This window comes from Lagenorhynchus albirostris, chromosome 15 (genome assembly GCF_949774975.1).
Source record: "Lagenorhynchus albirostris chromosome 15, mLagAlb1.1, whole genome shotgun sequence".
NCBI lineage: Eukaryota > Metazoa > Chordata > Mammalia > Artiodactyla > Delphinidae > Lagenorhynchus > Lagenorhynchus albirostris.
The window spans coordinates 42992313-43010017 of NC_083109.1; the positions used below are offsets into that span (position 1 = coordinate 42992313).

General features: G+C 48.1%; 1 protein-coding gene across 2 annotated transcripts in view; it reads right to left on the reverse strand.

The window, feature by feature from the left end:
- KIF16B (kinesin family member 16B) overlaps positions 1-17705 on the reverse strand; it is a 280446-nt gene that overhangs the window by 97597 nt on the left and 165144 nt on the right. The window contains exons 18-23 of one of the 2 annotated variants that reach the window (XM_060123761.1): positions 13046-13078; positions 12641-12694; positions 9774-11132; positions 6077-6229; positions 4078-4174; positions 3302-3352 (exon numbers count right to left, since the gene is read on the reverse strand). In XM_060123761.1, coding sequence (XP_059979744.1) covers positions 3302-3352; positions 4078-4174; positions 6077-6229; positions 9774-11132; positions 12641-12694; positions 13046-13078 — 1747 coding nt within the window. The remainder of the gene's footprint in view (positions 1-3301; positions 3353-4077; positions 4175-6076; positions 6230-9773; positions 11133-12640; positions 12695-13045; positions 13079-17705) is intronic. The other variant, XM_060123762.1, reaches the window with a different exon arrangement.

Below are 17705 nucleotides of genomic sequence, written 5' to 3' on the forward strand. Positions count from 1 at the left end.
TCGTCCTGAGAGGTGAGGGTCAGCTTCCAGACCTCAGGGGCCCCATTGCGGCCGCCCTCCGGACACAAGGTGCTGGTGCGCAGCTGAACGTTCTGGGCTTCCTGAGGGTGCTGGGCGGCACTGCTTCCTCAATCTGATGGGTGTGAGTTTCGGGAAGAAGACGAGTTCGATGGTGGATGCTGTTTTCATCTCTGCGACAAGACACCTGAATTCACTTGAAGCTCGGCACCTGACCACATCAAACCGTGTCCCTGGAGGCGGCGAGCTTGGAGAGCCGCTCTGAGGGTAGAACACGCCGTCTTCCCTCACCAGGGCGACGTGGGTGTTGAGAAGGACCAGCGGCTGGCAGTGGCCTGGGCCAGAGCCACCCTCGACTCTGACCGCCATGTACAGCAAGAGCTGAGCCTCCACCAGAGACGGGGCGTCCACGTCCAGGTTTCCGTGAAGGAAATAAATCAGGTCGACCAGGGTATTCTGGAACCTGGATGACAACTGAACTCCGTTCACCAAAACTGAATCAGGGATTTCCGCCTTCCAATCAAGGGAAAGCTGGACCAGATCTTGCTGCAACAAAGGATGGCTGGCGCAGGCGGCGGCATCGGCCTCGGACGTCAGGACACACAGGAGGTCCCAGCACATCTACCGACAGAGGTGTCTGCTGTAGGTAAGCGCGGTGAGCAGGAGACTCTCTGCAGAGCCCAGGAGTGAAACGCTCTGCCCACCAAAGCCGATCTGAACCTCCTGTAGCCCAGAGAGGGGCAGAGCGCGGAGCAGACCCACGGAGGCTGGGGGATTCAGAACCAGCGCGCACAGGGCTGAGCGGAGCAGCAGCTCACACGCGGGCCAGGGGGCGGGCTCCGCGCAGCTGGCGACAGCGAGCCAGTACACACGCTGGGCCTCACTCGTGTCGCCCGAAGTCCTGGTAGGGAACCGGCCACCAGCTCAAGGAAGCCTTTCAAAGGGCACTCTGGAAGCTTCAGCATTTGGTCTGGGAATCGCACGAGCGTCTGCTTAAGCACAGAGCCCATTCTGGTACCTTCCACCTCTAGGCAGAAGACGGAGCCCGGCGAGGAGCCTGGAAAGTCGGCAGCTGTGGCTCTGTAGGGCACCAGGCCCCCTGCCCACCCGACGGCCCCTGACCCTTCCCTGCTGCTGCCAACCTGAGCTTCTTCGGGAAAAGAATGAGCTTCTGGTGACACCCCGGGTGCCTCCAAGAGCGTGTCCAGGGGTAAGAGTTTCAGAAACGGCGGCCTCGCGATGAGTGCTGCTGCACGGGAGGCGAGCCCCCAGGGTCCCACAGGCTCCCCGCGTGCCCGCCCACAGCAGGTGGCTACTGGTGTCTCTGTAAAGGTCTGAGACCCGCTGGTAAAAAGATCCCAACCCGCTGCTTCCCTCTGGCCTGACACTCACGGGTGACCCCAGAGAGCTCACTGCCTTGGCCACCACCTCCTCCCTGGCTTCCTGCTCCCGGCAGAGCTCGGAGGCCGGAGCCCTCGGGGGGGACGCTGTGGCTTGAGACGCTTTCAGAGAGAACGAGGCAAAGGAGCTGGCTCTGCCTGGTCTGTTCTCTCCCGCTGTGCATGGACGCTTCCTGGGATGCGCATTGCAGCCAAGTCCAGCTGGACGTGACCCCCGGGCTGTGTTCACCTTCAGGGGTCGTCGGTTCACTGAAATTTTCTGACTCACCCTGAAAACGTCCCTCACCGCTGGTGCTGCTTTCGCTAAGAAAAGAGATTTTAGTTAGATCGACGTGTTCTGGTTGAGAGCCGCCCCGTTACAATCGCTGCTGTGCGACGGCTCGGGCTCCGAGGGCTGAGACCCCCGCTGGCGGGCCCCTCCGCCTGGCACTGAGGAGGGGGCAGAGGGACCTGAGACGCTCCGGGTCGCGGGCCGGATCCAGTGGTGGTTCTGGTCCACCTTCCTCCTCTCCTCTCGGCTGGGGGCGTCAGTGACTTCTTTGGACGGCAACAGGGCAAGAGAGCTCTTCTGTCAAAAACAGGTGAGATGGGGCTGTGGCACCTTTTGCGATTCTTTTCCACATGAAGATTCTTGCGGGCATTGGTTTTCATCATGTGGATTAATGCAGAGGCTCAATCGAAAGCCTAAGCCATTCGCGTTGACTGATTCATGATTTTAGAATAGAGGACCTGATTCACACGCAAAGCATCGATTTCCGTATTTCACATCTTATAAATCGCCAGCTATTTTGATCAAAATACGTTGTAGGGGATTGACCCACAGTACCCACTTCTTGGTCTAGTATTTTATTTACTCTAAAATAAACCTTAAGACCTTTGATGCAATTTTCCAATGGGCAAGTAAGAGTAATCGGGGCAGACAATGCAAATCAGAAACTGACAAGTATTCCAACTTCATGCATGTTTCTCTGGCCTCTTGGTTTGTTTCACTGGAATCCTTCATTGTAAATGCCACGCTGAGATCGTCATAATGATATCTACAAACCAGCACCATGAAAGGTTCACTGCCAGCCTGCTACAGACCAGGCACGTGGACACAAAGAAATGAAAGGCAAGGTCCTTCTCTTCACAAGGTTACCTGCTGAGGAAACGGACGTCCACAGGAAGACAGTGTCATTCCTGGATGGTTGGGATGGAGGGCCAGGCGGTGGCCAGTCTCCCATGGGACACCCACCCCTCCGCCGCTCGCTCTGTTCAGTGATGTAAGATTTCCACCACCTCGTAGTTTTGCTTCTTTGCTTTTTAATTTAGGAGTGTATGTAAGGACAAGTCCCTCAGCAGAAGAAAATACAGATAAAGCCTTACAAATCGTATGCCCAAACAAACCTTGGTTTGACAACCTACCAGAGAAATAAGCTACCCAACCAAGAGTATTTCCTCTGCACCGTTGCCAACGCGGTCGATAAAACACGCAGAGTTTCTAAAACCTCGAGAAGTACCCAGTTTCATTTCCAAACCCCCTATCTGATTCTGATTATATAATTCAGCCTTTTAAATGCAGACCAAGGGGAAGGATACTGCTACGAATGAGAAACTGGGCAAAGGGCCTCTACCACAGCTACACGCCATTCAAACAAAGTCAAAGTAGTTTGCAAAAAGAAAAAAACAACACAAAAAAACCTAACAATAAATAAGTAAAGCAGTTTGCAACCAGCAGGATTCGATTTAATTTTAAGTCATATAATAGCTTGCCTTGCTTATTAGCCATTAATCTCACTGAGACCTTGAAATTCTAATCACGCAACTAAACATTAAGAAAATTTAATCACACAAGCATGCTGTAATTTAAGGCAACCCTATCAACCTGAAAAGTCATTACCTACCTCATATTTTAGCTTACGTTGAACGGTGCCATTGTGAAGTTTCTCATTATCCTGAAAAGAAAATAAAAGCCCTCTATATTAAACTATAGCATGTTCATAAAGAGGGAAAAAATGATTTGATTACAATATTTATGAGAACAAAATTCTAAGGAAACATACTTGTCATTCCACAATGACAACCCTTCTTGAGAATTTATATTCCCAAGGTAAACGGGACACTGTCGATACATCTGCCTGTAAGGGAACTGAACCATTTATTCCTAATCTTAAAATTTGAAGAACAATTTTAAAGGCAAATTTCCTTAGGACACTTCTTAATTTGCAGCGTAGAAATGAAATGACTTTATTTTGATAAAAATCAGCTTGTCACAAGTATGTATCTTCTCAAAGGCAAAATTATATTTCTACTTGGGATAATTTATCGAGTGCATTTAAATACTTATGGAAATTGATTATATTTTTGGAGAAAACAGAAAGGTGTTACGTGTAGAATTTTTATAAATCAAACAAAGTAAATAAAGCACTTCAGGAAACTTCATATTCACTCAAGAATTTCCCCCAGAAGTTCAAAATTTTAAAATAAAGTTACTCTTGAATTGATACTATTTACAAACTGTTAAGCTCCACCCAAGCAATATTTAATATTTCTACAGCATTTTGCATCTCAATTTTCTGAGAAACAGTACATAAAAGACCCCCCCACCCCCCCCACCCCCGCTCCTTACTGAAAGGTCATCTTGAAAACGAATAACCAGATCACCTGCTCCTTTACTCACCTTCACGGTCTCGGCAGGTGCACTGCTGCCATCGCCAACCACACGGTGCAGATCCTGAAGGCGCCTCTGGACTTCTTCTTCAATGTAAGCACTGATTCTGGAAGCAAAAGAGATGGGGGTCCGTGACCGCTTGTAACCACACAGGGCATTCTGAGATCTTTTCGTTACCATGCCCTTTGCGGCTGGGAACCTTCTCGTTCTAAATGCCAAATGTAATCACAACTCAGGCTCTGGAACATTTGTCAACTTTCTAGGAAATCTAATGCCATGTGTTTACTATCTGGGTTTTCCCCAAACAAGAGAGGCCTGGACGAATAACCGAATCTTGGGAACAGAAGGGAGACTCAGTGATCCCATCCAAATCCCTCCCTATGTCCTGAGCGGAACCTCTGCTGCAGGACAGGGGAGAGTTGCAAACTTGGGTTCCAGATGACTCTGCGGTCTCAGAAGGCATCACTACCCAACACTTCATTCACCGAGCCTCCGTTTCCTCACACAGAAAACGATGATTCTTATTTCTCACAAAACACAAAATCATTTCAGAGGATTAAAAGGAAAAACGAAAAGTAGATGCACTCTCCACAGGCCTTCACTATTGGATGGAACAATGTCTCACATCATTCCTGCTCTGTCTTGTCTCTGCACCCGGCCACGAGACACCACATTTTAAAGGTCTCTAGACCTTCCAAAATGCCTGGTGAAGGGTCAAGATGGCTGAAGCCAGAAACAGCTGTCAACCGAATATCTGGTACCCCATACGATACAGGGAAAACAGCTGGTACCCAATACGATACAGGGGATACTGTGTGAAGTACAGCCATCCACCCAGAGGAACCAGGGAAAAGAGAGAATTTGGGTTCCATCAAAATCTTTCTAGTGGCTCAGGCCGCCCAAAGGCAAGGCTTTCTCAGTTCTAGGCTCCCTGCCCCAGTTCTACAGACAATGAATTAGACGGATTATTTTAAATGAAGTGTTCTGCATGTTTACATCTTAGCACACTAAAAAATAAAAAATCTGGTTGCGTCTTTCTAAGCCCATGCAAAATCCTACACACATTTCTGTACTACTGACCATGGCTAAATGACTTTCTGATATGCTGGGTAAAGAGATTAATATTACAGGTAAAACAGCCCCACAGAATGGAGCTAGGGTAATAAAATGCAGCATTAACCTTTCAGTATTTCAGTAAAGAAAATCATATGCAACTGAATCTGAACCAAGGCCACTTAGAAACAAATCTCCCTGGACCTTAAATTTTAAATGAGCACCACAGAAGATGCAGACCTAGATTTAAAGGACCATAGAGGCTCATGCCATTCTGAGTACATTTTGATACCTGAATACCTAACTCCTACCAGCCAGGGCTCAGGACTGCCCAATTTGAAATGTCCCCATGACGTAGATGGGGTTGAGAAAAATAGTCAATTTTCATATAGGCAAAGAACGATTAGGTTGATTTAGCTGAGGGCTGTAAGCCACAGGGCAATTCATGATGCCACCCAAGTTGAAAATCATTTTCCTATAGTAACATCAGATTTGTATTTATGCTCTTCGTGATCATTCTGAATATACTGGTACAGTCTTCGTGACAGACTTCATCTATTTGTAATCTATGGCTTCTATAAATTATTTGTCAGCACAAGGTCCTTCTTGGTACAATTCAGTTAACTCTACTTTGTTCCTCTCAACCTAGCCTTGTATCACTTCTTTCTGGATGAACTGGTTTCCCTGAACCTTTTAATTCTACCTTCTCACACAAACTCCTTGCACCAGTATTCCTTAGATTTGGCCGGTCAGGTCTCAGGTCTTGGGCCCTTTAAATGACATCTCACCCCACCACGGGCCAGGCAGCGGCTGATCAGGACAAAGCATGTCGTGGGGACAAGTACTGCTTATCACCTTTGATAGAGTCCTCCATATGCAAACTGGCCAATATAAGGTACTGTGAGTCATTAAATCACATCAGAAATAGGCATGCCATCAATTTAATGTCCAGTACCTGGCATCCATCAGGGGGACCAGGTAAGACTTTTCAGCACTGGATGGCAAGCTGGAAGAAGCAGGTTTTCCCTCCAAGGTCCCACGATGCCCTTTTTGAACACCATCGACCTCACAGATCTTCTGCTTCAACTGCTGGATTTCATGTTCTAACCTACAGAGATGGAAGTTATGTGAATTCCCTCATTAACAGTATCTCCTGAGAATCTTCCCTAGAAACCATGGGAGATCCAGACCAAAACTGTGCAAAGAGCTTTACCTTCCAGTAGAAAAGGTACCACATACCTATAAGACAAGGTATAAGGTGATAATAGGCCACAAGAGCGGTGCAGGACAAGTGCTATAGGCACCCAAAAGTTGGAGAGAGTTCTACCATCAAGGGCAAAGATATTCCCACTGTGCTCAGCAAATCCTCAGAGCTAGATGTGCAGGATTCTGAGTCCCAAACCCAGCTTCAACAAAACAGTTGGTTGTAGCCTACATATCAGATCCCAATAAGTATTTCTATTTGACAAAAGAGATCTCTGCTTTAAAGAATTCTTTAAAACTGCCAATCTAGGAGAACCTTCATGGTCAAGGCAGTTCTAAGTTGAGTCTTCACGGGCCAGTGGGAATTTGGCATTTGGAAATGACAGTGGGTGGTTTTCCAGGTGCAGAAACAAAGGGACTAAACCACAAAAACCAGGAATCCACTTTGGCTAAGGCAGTGGGTGTGGAAAACAGAAACAGGCGACAGAGACCTAGGAAAGCAGGCTGAGTATCTAGAGAAATTAATATAAACCATGAGCTGTGGAACCAAACATTTATTTCCAACGACAGATGATACGTCTAATGTAAGGTCGACTGTGCGTATGGCTGGTCTCCCACTGGCCCAGGCATGACTGAATCCAGGGCCATCAGGCTAGAGGGCCAAACTTGCCAGTAAATTTGGCCCACAGAACCATCTAGGGGCTGCAGCCCACTCACTGTTAATGACAGCTGGGTCTCAATTTCTTCATGTATCAAATGAGAGAGTCAACTAGTCTCTCCAAATTCCTTCAGGTCCAAAATTCAGAGAGTCTGGTTTCAGATGCTGACACGCCACAACACTGCCAGCTCTCTGGTGTCGCCAGCAGTGATTTGACTGCTCTATCCTGAACGTGAAAGCCAAGGTCTTGGCTCTCGGAAATGTGATTATGGGATCACCAGGGTAGGAGCTCCTGGGTCCGCGGGAGACAATGCCCAGCTGAACTCAGCCTTTCATCTGTCTACCGATTACTGAGGATCAGACTGCAGAGCATGCAGTATTCTTGAAGGAGGAAGGACTGAGCACAGAGAAGTGATGTCAGGGGCCAGGTGGTGGGCAAAGAACCAGGGAACAAGGTTAACACAGAATCTCAAAGATGGTAAGGAAAATGAGCCAATGCACGTAGGTGGTGGCCAATGTTTGTAATTAAGATGATGCCTACAGAGTTGTTCAAAGACATCCTTCAGGGCTGGGCAATGGGAAGGACTCCACACAGCAAAGAGGCGCCAGTGGGACCCTGAAGGCTGAGCAGGATTTCTATACATGGCGAGGGACAGCAGGGCCTTGCATGGAAAGGGTTGCAGCACACGAGAAGAACTGGTCTGCCCAGCAGTGGCTCTGTCGTCAGCAGACAGGAGGACAAAGTGGGCACAAGCTGGATTCGAGATGCAACTCTACCACTTTCTAACTGCCTGACACTTGTCCCATCAACCATCAAGGAGAAAGAAGAAAGAAAATGATTAAATCTCGCTCATAAAGCAAGCTGACAGGGAAAGCCAAGTGCACCGTTGGTCCAATCTGGCTCCACGTGAATTTGATATTTGGCACTTTGGAAATTCACAAGAGGTCAGCTCAGGGTGCACAGCGGGCCCTGGCTCAGCCATGAGAACCCAGAGATAATAAGACACAACACCAGTACCCCCAGAAGCCTGCAGGACCATCAAAGCCAGAGCAAAGCGCTCAAAATTCGCTGGCCTGAATTAGGGCTTTGCAAAGTCTACTCCATCAAAACACAGGAAGCTAAAAGCCTCCTTTGCGTGGCTTCTGGAGAAAAGCTGACATCGGGAAATCATTACAGTGTATCCACTATAATCGAGTATTAATACTAAATGGCCAGGGAGCGAAGCCGGTTGACAAAAGCCAGGACATAAGGCCCCAAGCCCCTGCTGCATTCTCACTGCACAGCGCAGGATACAAAGAGAGAGCGTGCCCTCCACTGCTGTAAATTTCCTGGGGCTAGACCTTTGTCCAGCAATTTCATTTACATAAGGTACCTACAATCATTTTCTTAAACCACAGACCTATTTCTCTGAAGTCACAGCATTATGGTTTTTGATTGTCACCTGTCACTGTTTTGCCTGGGGGGATTACTGGAGAGTTTGGTAAACAGAATCCAGTTTAAGCAGATTGTTTGAAAGGAGGCTGTCCCGACCTTTTCAGGCAAAATGGTGGACAGGGGCTCAGGCAACACCTCCCAGTAGGTCATGCCTCATCATCAGCATGGATCCCAGGCCTCTGCCAATGTCAAGCTGGGCTCCTAGAGGCCAGCACTCCGGGCTTCTGCTGCAGCCCCTCGGGAGGTGCTGTGAGGGGAGGGCTCCTGGGGAGGGGGCAGCATTCCAGGCCCCCGTAACCTGGGCTTCAGTTAAGATCTCAACAGACCAAAGGGTCTGGAACTACAGAAAATACACAGGCCCATGCCCTCCTCATGAGGGTAAGGACACTGCGGCCCCAAGGTGGAAGAGCCTGCCCAAGGCCAGCAGGGCAGGAAGGGGTTGGGAAGGGCACAAAGCCCCCTTGCAGGACCCCAAATCCGATGACGTCTGCACAACAGGCGGCCACCAGTCTCTCTGAGTCTTGGCATCGCGTCTGCAGGGTTAGCAGAAAAAGCATCCCCCAGTTCACGTATTTATTTGTCTTGAGATCCTACCTCTGAGAAGCAAGGTGACAGGCAACAGGTAGAGGAAGAGAAATATTCTTCCTTTATCATGAAAACAGCGCTACTCCCTAGTTCACAACATCGAAAATAATATCAGAGAATCATGACCTAACATGCCTGGATAGACCACCATGTTTGGAACATCTAGAGAGCTTTGCTTGTTTATTTTTTAATACAGAATCCTGAGGTGTCCCTCTGGATTCTCAAACACTGAGAATCAGCAGGGGTGGGGGGAGGAATATTTTTCAGTTCGCTGCCAGGTGTGGAAATCAGTGTTTATGGAACCTGTGAACAAGTGCTGGTCAAGGTCCCAGAGAAGACATGGTGGGGGGGGGGGGAGAGGGAGGAAGGGGAGGGAAAGGGCAGCAGAGGGAAAAGGAGTCAACGAAAGGGAATGGGGTTTGGGGAGAGCACCGAAGGAGGGAGGGGGAATCCGGCTGGAAGCTTTCTCAGTCTTCCCTGTTTATCAAATATTAAACACACAGTCAGAGGTCAGTGAGGTAACAGACATGGGCTTAGTTTGTGTGTTTTTTCCAACTTTAGGCCAGTGACTCTAAACCAAGGATCCTAAGGAAAAAGAAAAGAAGGCTAAGCATTTGCCAGTGAATCAGAAAACATAAAGGCTACAGAATTACTTTTTCAAACAACAGTGAGAGACACAGCACCAGGGCTAGAAGCCGCGCCATCACAGCCCGAGGGTTAATGCCGTGGGGCACGGAGGGTGTGGCAGGCGTCCCCTCGGGCTCGGCTCACCTCTCCCGGTCCTTCTCCAGGGCTTCCTGCTCGGCCCCCAGGCCGGCCCGGAGCCCGGACCGCTCGCTGCCGCCGGCGGTCAAGGTGGCCGGCTTCGGCCTCCGCTCCTCGGCCCCCAGGCCCCGGGCGTAGCGCCGCTGCAGCGCAGAGTGCCTCCGCTCCAGCCGGGCCACCGCCCGCTCCAGCGCCTCCCTCTGCTGCTGCTCCCGGGATTCCAGGATCTCCTTTTCCTTCCGCCTCACCTTCTCCTCCTGACGGGCCACGTTGGCCGTGAACTCGAAGGTGGCCTGGAGCTTCTGCAGCTGGCTGGCGCTGGCCTGGTACTGCGCGAGCTGCTCTTCTTTTTCTTCCATCTCTTTCTCCACTTGGTAGAGAGTGTTGTCCAGGCCGAGAGGACCTCGGTCGAGGATCTCGCAGGCTCTCTGTTTCTCTTCCAACAGCCTCGGCAAATGATGCTGCAGGAGATACTGGAGCTGGCTCTCCTTACACTGCAGCCTCCCCTCTGCCGGCTTGATCTGCTCCGCATCTCCAGCCGCGTGGGGGCCATCTGCGGCACCACCATCCTTCTTGAACAACAACCTCGATTCTTCCTTGCTGCCAGATTTTAAGCGCTCCAGGATTTCACGTTCTTCCTCCACTTCCTTTTTCAGGAGCTCCTTCTGCTGAACCAGCTCCTTCTCCAGGGTGGTCAGCGCGGCCAGCTGCCTTCGCTTGAACGCTAAGAAACGCAGCTGCGCCCGTTCGAGCTCCCGGCCGTCGCCGTCCCCCTCGGCACAGGCCTCCTTGGCCCGCAGGAGACATGCGCGGATGCCCTCGAGGTCCTGCCGCTCCGCCTCCGCGCGCTGCGCCTCCCCGAGCCGCGGCAGCCGGACCAGCTCCCGCTTCTCCCGGAGCTGCTCCTCCAGGCGCGCCACGCGCAGGACCTGCTCCTCCTCTTGCCCCTCCAGCCGCCTCCTCTCCTGCTCCAGCCTGACACACTGCTCCTCTTTTTCCCTTTTGAGTTGCTCCAGCTCCTGAAATATCTGAACCTTCTCGGCCTTCTCGTGGCTGTTGAGTTCTTGCAGCCGCTGGAGCTCTTCCCGGACGCGGAGAAAGCGCTCCTCTTCCTGTTTCTTCTTCTGCAGCTCAGTCTCCTGCTGCTCCCTCAGCCTCTCCTCCTCGAACCGCTCCTTTTCGGCCATCAGGTCCTTGAGCTTGCTCTCCAGGTGGAAGCTGCGGCGCTTGAGGCTCTCCTCCTGCTTGCGGATCTGTAGCTGCACGATCTCCGTCTCCTTGCGCTGGGTCTCCACCTCCTGCTGCATCCGCTCCAGCGCAGCCTTGTCGGACTTTTGCTTTTCCTCCATCTCTTCTATGAGTTTTCTGAAATGCAAATCGTTGACTGATCATTATTTGAGCGCTAGGTTCAAAACCTGCTCTAACTTCTCCCTAAACTGATACCTCCTAGAAATGGACATACACCACACACCCTTCACTAAATTTAAAAAAAAAAAAAAAAAAAGAGATCAGTACTTTCCTTTTAATATCCAGCAGCATGCTGTTTAATTTTTTTACTCTGTAACTGTCCAACATATCATTTGCCTAATCTCCTGAAGTAGCTTCTGCTATCATTTCTTTGCAGAACCTATAAGCATAATGTGTTATGCATGATATAATTTTTAAAGCCCCCTGAGCTCAAAGAGAAAGAGGCATGCCCAATTTAAATTAAATGTGAATGATTTTATTCAGCCCAAAGGCTAAAACTCAATGGAAATTCGGTTACAAAATGACATTAAATAAAAATGCTTATGCTGTCCTCAACTCATCAGGGTCAAATATCAAAGTCAAGATAATCGACACTTCATTGTTCCAGCTCAAATAACTACACGCTATTTAATCACTAGTTTAGGACAAATGGTAATCACCAAATGATCCAAAATATTAGTTTATTAATGCATAACATTGAAAATAACGTCAGTCTCCATTAGAATACTTCAATGCATGATTCTGGCGGTTACATGTCATGTTGTGTCTTAGAGAGCAAAGGGTCCCCACTGGGTGCTAAGTCAATGTTTCGAGGTCAGGGTTGCCTCCAAAGCAAGAACACAGGGCACGTCAGAGTACGCATGCACGGCCTCCATCTCCTGAGCCACCCAAGACCTATCGTCCATGATGCTGTGAGCTGAACTAATTCATCTGTAACATCCAGACCCCACACTCTAGAAAATAAATAGCCAGGGTGTAGATTTTCTGCGGCCTTACTTTCTATTCTAATATCTATCCTTGGTCCATTTCTTGGCTTGTTAAATAGGACAGGAAAAAAAAGAAAACTACTTAGTTTTATCAAAGAATTACACTCAAAACATATAAAAAATGCTCTCCAAATCAATTAAACACACACACACACACACACACACACACACACACCCCCCAAAAGGAAAGGGAGCTGAGAACATGCAGAGGCAGATTAGAAAAGGAAATACAAATGGCTGATCAGCATAAGGAAAGATGTTTAAAAAGTGAGGAGGCATAAGAAGGGAAAGTGTCATTCTTTCGGCTTTTTTAAAACTCAGGATATTATTAAGGAAGAAATACTTTTTAGTTAAATTTAAACAAGTCTACATTTGATGTATTACGCTTAAAGAGTGTATTAAATTTGCCTACTGACTCTACTCCCCCGTCTCACAAGTATTTGAAGATGAACTATTTAAAAAATTCAAACGTGAAGTAAAACTAACCAGCTAAAGAGAAAGGAGCTACAGTCATCAGACGTGTAAATGATGGACACGGAGCCAGAGGGAGAGGACACAGACACAGGTGATCTCAGCCTAGGACATCAACACAGGCACCCACCCACTCTGTGGTGTTATGACTCCTACCACGTGGCTTACCTTTTACTTTCTAATTTCTCAAGTTCTTCACGCTGTTGCCGCTCAAATTCAAGTCTAATAAATCAAATGAAAATGAGTTACTTTTCTGAAAGAGCTTTTTTCACTCTCTTATTCTCTATATGTAGTTACATATTACAAAGAACACTGGTTTGTCAGGTACGCTTTTTAATCATTATGGGTTAGCAAGTTTAAAATGTATTCTTTGCTCTATGACTATGATTATAAATTAGACATACTTTGGGAGTGCTTGAATTCAGGCTGAAAAGAACATATTTTACTTGAAGGAAAGCAAACAAAACACCACTGTACGGGACAAGCAGAGTTAAGGGAGACTTCTAAACGAGAAGCGTGCCTACCCCATGCAGCCTAGCCACTGATTAGTACAGAAAAATGGAAAATCTCTACCTTAGACAGATGGGTCCTTTTATAGGGAAAAGACTGCCAGGGAGATGAGAGAGAGAGAGAGAGAGCACAGACATCAATTAAGAAAAGAATTAACAGTGGGAACATCAGGAGCAAAACAGTAAGGTACTTAAAAGCCAGTAGCCATGCACAAATTGAAACGTCTTCTTATACAGATCACATTTTCCAATCATTTCTTGAAGCAAATTCTCCAAAGAGTTAGCTATTATGTTTTACACACTTCCCATGATAACTAGAGCACTAATAATAACTAAGTACCAACGATAATTGCCCACAGAAGTCAAATTCATGTTTTTACTACTTTATAAATGGTTATACTGTATGGAGGATTCTCGAGATCCTCCTGTAGTTAGTGGTTATATGACATTGGAGCTATGGGGGCTACAGAGATTATGAACAGATTGACCATAGTGGTAGCAAACTAAAGGGGGCTAGGTCACTGGGAATTTTAAAACAACTCGCTAAAATATTGATAACAAGTTGACTTTTTCTCAAATACTAGACTGAATTACTGCAAGGTTTCACTATACCTTTTAAACAGCATGAACTGTAATTCTTAAACGTTTTCCTGTTGTGGTGGATAGCAAGTACAGCTAAGAAGCTGAACTATGGAAAAATTCATCAGTCAACTGTTCTCCTTGGATAAGATAATCCAGGTTGGCAACGGTTACCTTTACCATGAGCTAACGAATTTTCAAATAGATCTGTTACCAATTTAATTTGGGCTAAAATTGAGAGTAAGATGTCTGGGGGGTTTTGCAAGCAGAACTGAGGGCAGTGCTGAGTGATTTACACGTTTGCTTATTACTCTGCCTTCCCAGCAAATCCTGAAGATGGCACAGAGTACCCGATCTATTTAACAGATGAGAAACCCAGAGCTCAGAGGTCTGAAAGAACTTGTCCAAGGTCATGATGGTAAGATGTGGTGGAACCAGGGCTTGAACCCACGATAGCCTGCTTCCAAAACATCCTCAATTCGTTCATTTTATGAGCAATGCTCCAGTTTGTGATATATAATAAGAATATTAAATCCTTCATTGAAACTTACCATTTAGGGTTATATTTATCTTTCTATCAAATGAAAATGATCTGTGGATTACAGGCACCGCCATCCATGAGAAATCAATCACGTAAATATAGTGTATGAAAGGGATTTGCCACTTCTGGAGCCCAATCCACATGCCATCACGCTAAGCCGATACAGGGTTTCATTTAAGTTCATATACGATCATTCTCTTTTATATAACGATAAACAGAACCTTGGGAATGCTTCCTAGTACATATTTTTAGACTTCGGTACAGTTTAGTCTTTCTAGAGATAATTACAGTCAAAAAAAAATAAAATAAAATCACCAGATAAAACACTTTCAAAACCTGAGGATTTTCCTAACAGAACTGTCTTTATTCTTGATTTACACTTTCTGTGAACATCAGCTCAATGTGCCCATCAGCAGACAATGTCGCTCTGCTCTGACAGTGTCACAAGGCAAATGCTGCTCTGAGAGGTTCGAATGAAAACCTATCACCAGACAGTTTACAACGTGCAGGTGCCTGTCCTGGCACTGAGCATGCAATACCCTCACTTTGTTCTCCTAACCCTAGCAGGTCTCATCCCCATTTTATAAAACAGGAAACTGAGGCTTAGATGAGGTAAGTAGCAGAGGGAGGGCTTGAATCAGTTTGGTATTAAAATCTGTGCTGCTAACCACTGCAACTGTTTCTAATGAGTTGTGTGGTCTCAGAAAGTCATGAAATGTGAGTTTTAATAGCTTCATCTCCAGTGTGACACTCTGGGCACCTACGTATTTTACTGAGCACAGTGCCAGGCGCTGTGCAAGGCACAGGGGATACAGAGGTCCGGAAGTGAGATATGTCCCTGCCTCCGTGGGGCTCCCAGTCTGTAAGTGACAGTGGAATAAACATGAGGGGCGCACCCAGTGTGTCACAGCCAGGATGAGGAAGGACAAAGGGTTGTAACACACCGAGCGGGTGCTGGTCTCAGAATTTGGTAGGACCTAGAATCAAGGCAAGCCTCCCAAGGGAACTTCCGCCCAGGCTGTGCCACTCTTCCTCGCATGGTGCAGCAGCTCAATAAAGCCAGGTCTCGGCTTCCTGTGAGGGGAGGGGCAAGACGTGAAGCTCAACGGGACACGAGAAGCCACACGGTGCAGGGCCTTGGAAGTTATATTGAGGACTCTGCACCTGACCCCAAAGACAGTGGCAGAAAAGTGTCTTGGAACAGGGTTGTTAGAGAGCCCACAGAGAACACATGAGAGGAGAAGCCACGAACCAGATCAGGAGGCCTGTGTCGTCACGGAAACAAGAGATGATGGAGGCAGGACCCAGGATCACTGGGATAAGGAAATGCCAGTATCTTCTGATACGCAGGGGTTCAGTTGAGAAAACCTGCTAATGGGCTGGATTTTGTTGGAGGTTGTGATGGGAAAGAAAGAGTCAAAGATGACCCTCAGGTTTCTGGCCGGGTCACACAGTGGGTGGGGAAGCCGAGCTTCACGGCCAAGAGGCTGTGCTAAAAGGTCAACTGGTCCGAATACAAATGCTAGTGGTTGTGAGGCTAAGCATGAGTTATTTAATCTTGGATGCTTGATTTTTACAGACTTTGAAGAAAATAACGAGCCCTCCCTCAAAGAAAATTTGAAGAAAATAACTTTGAAGAAAACGAGCCCTCCCTCAAAGAAAATAACGAGCCCATCCGTCTCATCAAACAAGACCGTACGTACAAAGTATCTGTATCAACATCCACGAAAGAGTCATTCCACACCTGGGTCTGAGGACTCGCATTTGACTCTCACAATGGTCCTGTGACGTAGGTGCCACCCTTCCCCCCTTCTACACACGAGCAGTGGCCACGACTCCAGTAAATGGCAGAATCAATCGACTCCAGAGCCCACAGTTTATCCCTATGCTGCCTTCAAGAAAGTAAGCTCGATTTTACACATGTTGAATCTAATGATTCCAGGGTCAACCAAATTGAGACGTCCGGCAGGCGGGGGATACAAACGAAGATCTAGCGCTTGGGCCGTCATCAAGGATGGACATACAGACTTGGAATTCACCAGCATCTGGATAGGAATTACCCAGGACACAGGTATGGAATGTGAATAAAGGAGCTTAGTGCAGAGTCTGGAAGACCACACACACTGCAGTGACTGGCAGAGAAGGATGGGCCCTTAAATGAGGCTGGAGATGAGCAGTTAAAGACAGAGAGAGAGGATCCCCTTGATAAATAATGATTCCCATTTCCTCAAAATTAAGAGTTTAAAAAGAAAAAGAGGGCTTCCCTGGTGGCGCAGTGGTTGAGAGTCCGCCTGCCGATGCAGGGGACACGGGTTCGTGCCCCGGTCCGGGAAAATCCCACATGCCGCGGAGCGGCTGGGCCCGTGAGCCATGGCCGCTGAGCCTGCGCGTCCAGAGCCTGTGCTCTGCAACGGGAGAGGCCGCAACGGTGAGAGGCCCGAGTACCGCAAAAAAAAAAAAAGTACAAGAGATCATGCAATCAACTCGGCACACACGCCCGTCGCCCACCAGACACCCCTGCTCCTGTCCTCCCACTACTGTACAGGCCAGGAGACTGAGGCCTGGGGGTTGGGGGGGCGGATCAGGGAGAGGCCCAAGGTGACCTCCTCTTTAGAGAAGTCAAGGGCAAAGTTCACCTCTTCTTACTCCTCCTCCATTCCTACTTCAACTCTGGAATTCCATCTCACCTCCTTAACCAAACCACGGCAACGTGTACCCCAGAAACAGCCTCCCAGAGTTGAATATGACTCACCACTCCCAGATGGACCTCTCCTCTGTGGACAGACCAGAACAGTGTGCCACAGGGAATGTTCCTGCCACTTCATTCAGCCATGCCTGCCCCATGTCCAGCAAACCTTTAACGAGCACCTACTATGTGCAAGGCAGTGTGTTAGACACACAGAATGGACAAACTGTCTTCAGGTCTTAAGCGTGAATTGTAAGTGAAATATGTGTGCATCCAACAAACCTTTAACAAGCACCTACTATGTGCAAGGCAGTGTGTTAGACACACAGAACGGACAAACTGTCTTCAGGTCTTAAGCGTGAATTGTAAGTGTGTATGGATCACACAGTACGTGAGGAGCCCAAGGAGAAAGTTCCATTTTTTCCGTGCCGGGGTGGAGGGAGAGCATTTATAGCTGCATGCATGGGAGGGGGCCTCGCTGTCTATCTGAGCTGGGCCTGGCTTGACAGACGGACAGAACAATGGCCACAGTGTGGGGAGTGGGAAAATCGAGTGGAACAAACATAGGAGAAGGAAAACGAAAGAAACAAGCAAGGCACTGAGCATGAGGAACAGGAGCTAGTGGCTCACGCACCATCAATTCATTTGATCAACAAGCCATTCACGTGCCCGGCACTGTCCCAGGCCCTGAGACTCAGCAAAAGGAGCCAAGCCCCTGCCGTCATAAACCTTCCATTCTAGTGGGAGTGGGGGGAGAAGGAGAGCTAACCAACAGTGAAAATGTTTTTGTGATACGTGCTGTGGAATAGCCTGAAGCCAGGAGGGAGGGTGGAGAGAGGGCTGAGCGAGGGCGTGACCACGAGGATGCAGCTGGTGCCGGCACACGAGGGAAGCCAGGCCAATGACGAGGGGCAACGT